Below are 5,966 nucleotides of genomic sequence, written 5' to 3' on the forward strand. Positions count from 1 at the left end.
ACGCGGTCGTGTGTGGACGCAACTCACGGGTTGGGGTTAAGTCAATAAGTTCAACACGGGGTTGCGGCGTAAACACTGTTTATTGTTCGACCACGCAATATATAAAATAGGTTTAAAATTTAAGTTTACAAAAACGCGGACGGATCCGGAATGATCGAACTAGCGGGCTAGTCGTGGGGGGGTCGCTAGAAGTTAAGTCGGGATAAGGCGTCGAATTAATTCTAGGTGATACGAGGGCGGACGGAATACGTTGGGAAAACGGTAAGTCGTCGGTCGCGCGTCGTATCGGGAAGTGATTAGCTACCCATTATATTCGCCGCGCTATGCCGGCGTCCGAACTGGACTTTGCACCCTAGGTAGAGAGTGGTGGTCAGCCAGTCAGTTCGTGTCTGCCGGACGGATTGTGGCGGTAAAGTGTCGCGGCCCGTGGCATATCACTAATAGTACGCCGCAGTGCGCGGCGTCCTATTAGTAATATGTATCACGGGCCGTGTCAACCCTCCCCCGCCAAGCCGTCAATCCGTCGGGTAGTGGTGTAGCTAACAGGGCCGAGAAGGATTAGTCCCTTATCAACTCGCCCTCAGGACCTATTGTAAGGTACCGATGGCGGACTACGGTATGGCGGATCGCCCTACAGTGGCTTGTCGATAGGGCTAGTAGGACAGGACTGGAAGTCTTCCGGTTCGGTGTCCGTCTTCGTCCAGTCCATTTCGGCCATCTCCTCGAGCTCCTGCTCCAGCGATGGGGTTTCCTCTTCCGCTGAGACAGTGGGTTGCGGGTCGACGGCGGCCTCCACCGGGGTGACCTCGGGGTGGATCGGGTCGCTCGTCGGCTGTTCCTCGGCGCGCACGTCTCTAGATGGCCCGGCGTCCCCATGGTCCGGTTTTTCCAGTCTAAACTGCTGCGAGGTAAATGGTGTCGGCTTCTGGGGTTGAGCTGTCTGCTCCTTCTTCGCCTGACGGAATGCCCGGAGACGGAGAGCCGACTTTCGCTTCGCCGAAGGGGTTCTGGTTTTTTTCGGGACGGTCCCCTTTGCCCTGGGAGGTCCCGCCGTCGCTGGCTTTCCGCTGCCGACAAAACGCACCGTCTTTCCCACCTGGACGGTCGTCGGTCGATGGAACGGGCGTACCGGAGGAGTTGGCATCCTGGACGCCACCTGCGGTGCTGCCGACCGTGGTGGTAGCTGGTGGAGAGGAGCCGTCGACCTGGGCTGTGGTGCCCTAGGTTGCCCGTAGGTGGGCCCGGCTTGGAGTTGCCGATGTGGCCCCGTTGTCACCGGCGGACCGACCGGTATCTGATTACCGATGGGGGTCGTGGCCAGAAGGGCAATGCAGTCCCGCCAGCCACGTGAGTAGAGGGCCCACGCGACTGGGTCTCTCCGAATGACGTCGGGGGAGGCGTTATTGGCCTCGTCAGCGGTGTTGAATGCATGGCTGGGAAAGCGCACCCCTCTGCTGCTCAGCATCCGCTGCATCGCCATTACTTGGTCTGCTAGTCCTTGTAGCAAGGTTTGGTCGGCGCTCGGCTGTCGGCTGCTGGCCATGATGCGCTGAAACAAAGGGGGGAAAAAAAAGAACAGAAATGGGGGGGGACAAACACGATATAATTAGTAACAACAATAAGCAACATAATTACGTTTGTTATACTTCCCGTGTCGGTCAAGTATCGCTAGTTTCTTTCGTGTGTATATCGGTGGTAGCGGAGGGTTTCATGCATGATACATGGAGTTTCTTTGGTGGGCGTTGATCGGTTAGGTATATTCCCCTTCCAATCTTCTTCGCCAACCTCACCGGACCTGACCATTTGGGTGCAAATCCGGCGTGAAATCCTTTATCGGCATTTGAAAGGGGGTGCGCCTTGTGATACACCCAATCGCCCACTTTGAATTTTGAGTTCTCAGGGGTTATTGGGGACCCTTCTGATTTCAGAAGATTCATGGCCACTCTTTCGCGGCTCCGACGCTCTTCGTCAAATTGTTCGATTGGGACAGTCGATTGAAGGTTTAGGACCCAATCGCCCGGTCTTTTTCCTTCTCTACCAAGGACTAAAACCGACGGTGAGTAACCTGTCATCTCATTCGTTCTGTTCCGAATCGCGAAAAGTACCGACGATAGTTTCGTATCCCAAGAACGATGACTATCGTTCACTAAAAGTGTACGGAGTCCTTTTTTCAGTTCTTGGTTGCGACGCTCAGTGGGGTTGGCTCTTGGGTGATAAACTGGGGTCGTCCAACCCACCGCCCCCCATCGCTCGAGTGCTTTGAGCATTTCATTCGATGTGAATTGGGGGCCATTGTCACTGAGGCACACACGGGGATAGCCGTAGCGCGCAAAGAATTCGCGCTCGAGTGTTTGTGTGATAACTTTAGTAGTGGCGGACCCTAAGGGGTAAGCTTCGACCCATCTACTAAAGCAATCGGTGGCCACCAGTATGCATGTTTTGCCCCGTCCGGTTCTCGGATAAGGGCCCATGAGATCGATACTGATGACCTCCCAGGGTTGTCGCGGTTTTCTAGTCGAAAGAGGGTCTTCCGCCTTGGCGTTAAGAGGCTTAGTGCACGCGCAAATGTGACAAGACTTGACATAGAGCCTAACTTGATTCTTTAGACCTCGCCAGTAAAACCGTTCTCGAACCGCCCTATAAGTCTCTTTCCACCCAGGATGGTTGGAAAGGTAGTGATCGTGATACTTCCAAATTACCTGTGGCGCATTAGAAGTGGGGATCACGATTGGTTTCAGTTCAATTCCATTTTTCGTACCGATTCGCTTTCTTAGAAGGTCGTCAACTAAGAAGAAGTCCTTCGAGTTGGGGGTCGCTTGTCTGGTATTGTTTGCAGGGGAGTCATTGTTCACGGAATCTATGATAGATTTCACGGCCTGATCCCTTGTCTGCCAAGTTTTCAATAAAGACAAGGAGAAGGGTGTGTCGACAGAGTCTGTCGGTGAATCGGTAACGGTGAAAATGTTATCGGGGGTATCGCCTACATGTCTGGAGCGTGTCAGGGTCGGGACACCTATAAGATTTTCATCGAGCGCCTCCTCGTCTACGGGGGGGCCCGGAGTCGGATGTCTCGACAGCATGTCAGGCGCCTGGTTCTGGGCCCCTGGGACATGTGTCGTGTGGAAGTCTAAATTACCTAGCTGGATTGCCCACCGGGTTAATTTAGCATTTTTGTCTTTGGCTCTGTGAAGCCATGTCAACGCGGAGTTATCGGTGTATAGCTCGAATGGGCCCGACTCGAGATAAATTCTGAATTTATCGGTTGCCCAAATTATCGCTAAGCATTCGCGTTCGACCGCAGCGTATCGTTTCTGAGTATCGCTCAACTTTTTACTCGCGTAGGCGATGACTCTTCTTTCCTCCGGGCTGTCACCCCTTTGGAAGAGAATAGCACCAACGCCTATGTCGCTTGCATCAGTTTGCAGACAGAACGGGCGTTCGTAGTCGGGAGAAGATAACTTTGGGGAATGGTACAAAGCATTCTTTATTTGATTAAAGGCGTCTTGTTCTATCCTTTCCCATCGCCATTTTACCCCATGTCCTAATAGGCGGGTTAGAGGTTCAATCGTGTCGGAGTAGTTGTCGACAAATTGACTATACCAATTACATACGCCTAAGAACCTACGTAGATCTTTAATTTTCCGTGGTATCGGAAAGTCTCTGATCGCTGATAATTTCTCCGGTTGTTTTTGAATTCCCTCTGAACTAACTAAGTGCCCCAAAAATGAAATTTCGGGAGTTCCTAACTTGCATTTCTTAGGATGACACGTTAGTCCATGACGTTCGAGCCGTTCGAGAACTTTCGAGAGATGGTCTAAGTGGTCGGGCAAGTTATTGGAAAATATTACTATATCATCCAAGTATACCTGAACGAATTCATCTAAATATCCTCTAAGTACCTCGTTCATTAACCTCACAAACGTCATAGGGGAATTCTTTAAGCCGAACGGAAGTACTCTGAAATGAAAGAGTCCTCTTCGCGTTCTGAATGCAGTGTATCTACGCGCACTTGGACTTAGGGAGACCTGCCAGTAGCCAGATTTTAAGTCCAAAACGCTAAATACTTTCGCCCCCCGCATGTTTCTAATCATTTCGTTCAAATGCGGCATGGGGTAAGCGTCTGATTCGGTGACCTCGTTTAAACGTCTATAGTCTATACAGAGTCGGGGGGACCCGTCTTTTTTTTTGGCTAAGACTATAGGGGCGGCCCAGGGCGATGTGCTCGGTTCGACTAGGCCTTGTTCCTCCATATCGCGTATCATACTGTCTATAGAGTTTTGTTTCTCTACAGGGTATGGATATGGTTTAAGCGCGATAGGAGTGCGGTTTTTGAGTCGGATTTCGTGCTCGATAAGTTTCGTGCGGCCTATATTCCCGCTAAAAACGTTTGGGTATTGTAACAATATTCGTTTTATGTGGTCCTGTGAGGTGGGATCGCCCGAAATTTCGACTTCAGAAAGGTCTGGTTCTGTAGGGCAGGGAGTTGGTGAGCCTCGCCAACAAGCTGTTGTGCGTCTGTTAGCACCTAAGTGAATTGTACATGCGGAGTAGTCCCAAGAGACTTCGTTCTCGACGAGGAAGTCATGTCCTAGGAGGATATCGCAGTACAAGTCGTCTAAGATGGAGGCCCTAAAAGATATATTAAGATCAGCTATCTTAGGTTCGAATGACGAAGACCCACGAGTATTCTTCGTGTGTCCGTCGGCCATTCGTACGATAGAGGGTAGTCCATTGAGGGGAGTTCCAAACTTGTTTGCTATGTCCGGTCTTACATATGATTTTTGCGCTTGTGAATCTAAAAGTGCGGTAACGACGCCCGTTTTGAATTCTAATTCAACGGCAGGGGTGGGGATTGATTCAGGGCGTGTTTTAGTCGCTGCCTTATGGATAAACGTCTTAGAGCTGTTTTGAAGTGGGTGTTCTAAGAACTGATTAGGAACCTCGAACTCATTCACTGCTAGCAGATTCTCTATGGTTCTGTCCACTTCGGCGTGGTTACTTTTAGGTGTGTTTTTATTTTCAGAGCCCGTAGGGAGTATATCATCTATGGGCATGTCTGAGGGGATCGCTAAGTGCACCAATTGCTTATGGGTAGAACACCGGTGATGTGTGGTGCCGTTCTCCTTTACCTTCGTCCCCACTGCGGAAAGGGTCACTGTCAGTGGGTTCTGGACTTCGGAGAAGAGGGGTATTGGGCTATTGGTCGGTGCACTTTGAGTATTGCCGGGTTTGTCAACTACTATGTCCCCTTGTTTAAATGCTGGCGTGACCACATCGGACTGTTGAATCAGGGTGGGCACATTTCGAGCATTTAAGGAGTTAGTGTTGTGGAACTGGAGTGAGGAGCCGGTGGGATGGACTAGTGTCCCTGGGCTCCCCCGCCGTTTCCCGAGTTGTTCGGACAGAAGCGGTGCCAATGATTGCCCCCGCATGTAAGACACGGTGAAGGGGGGTCTCGATTGCGCGTTCGGTCCGTATTCGGTCTGCGGGCGTTTTGGGCGTTTTCCCCGTTATTGGGAGGGTTTATGTTAGGTCGGGGTTGGTACCTGCTCGCATGGACCTGAGGCGTGTTGTGGGGTACTGCTGAACTGTTATCAGTCGCGTACGTAGTGCTGTCTAAAACATGTGCGATTCGCCTTAGGTCTACGAAGTTAGTGGGTTGTTGAAGCCGTAAATGAGTGCGGAATTCATCGCGCATGAGACCGATAATCGTACTCACTATTTGCGCTTCCGACATCGGAGAGCGCACTCGGCACGTCAGCTGGTTCTTATGTAGCACGAAATCGGTCAGACGTTGGTTTGTACCTTGTCGTACTGACAAAATTTCGGCCAATAAGTGGGCCTGAAGGTCGGAATTATCGAATCTCTCGGCTAGTTCGCCGCGAAACTCGGTCCAAGATAACTTAAGGACTCTCATGGGCTTCCACCAACTCTCGGCGGCGCCCTTCAGCTGCGGCTCAACGGCC

General features: G+C 51.3%; 1 protein-coding gene across 1 annotated transcript; it reads right to left on the reverse strand.

Moving 5' to 3' along the window:
* Positions 1 to 631: 631 nt before the first annotated feature.
* On the reverse strand, positions 632 to 1,543 carry LOC126847411 (uncharacterized). Its single transcript, XM_050587618.1, has one exon. It carries the CDS (start codon positions 1,541 to 1,543, stop codon positions 632 to 634), a length of 912 nt encoding a protein of 303 aa, XP_050443575.1.
* Positions 1,544 to 5,966: the final 4,423 nt, after the last annotated feature.

This window comes from Adelges cooleyi, unplaced genomic scaffold (genome assembly GCF_023614345.1).
Source record: "Adelges cooleyi isolate 19-005CV unplaced genomic scaffold, UGA_ACOO_1.1 ACOO_flye_CR_arks_rails_tigmint_CR_PRNA_108, whole genome shotgun sequence".
Lineage (NCBI taxonomy): Eukaryota > Metazoa > Arthropoda > Insecta > Hemiptera > Adelgidae > Adelges > Adelges cooleyi.

Excerpts from the sequence above, each read along its gene's own strand:
- LOC126847411 (XM_050587618.1), bottom strand. The coding sequence starts at position 1,543 with ATGGCCAGCAGCCGACAGCCGAGCGCCGACCAAACCTTGCTACAAGGA.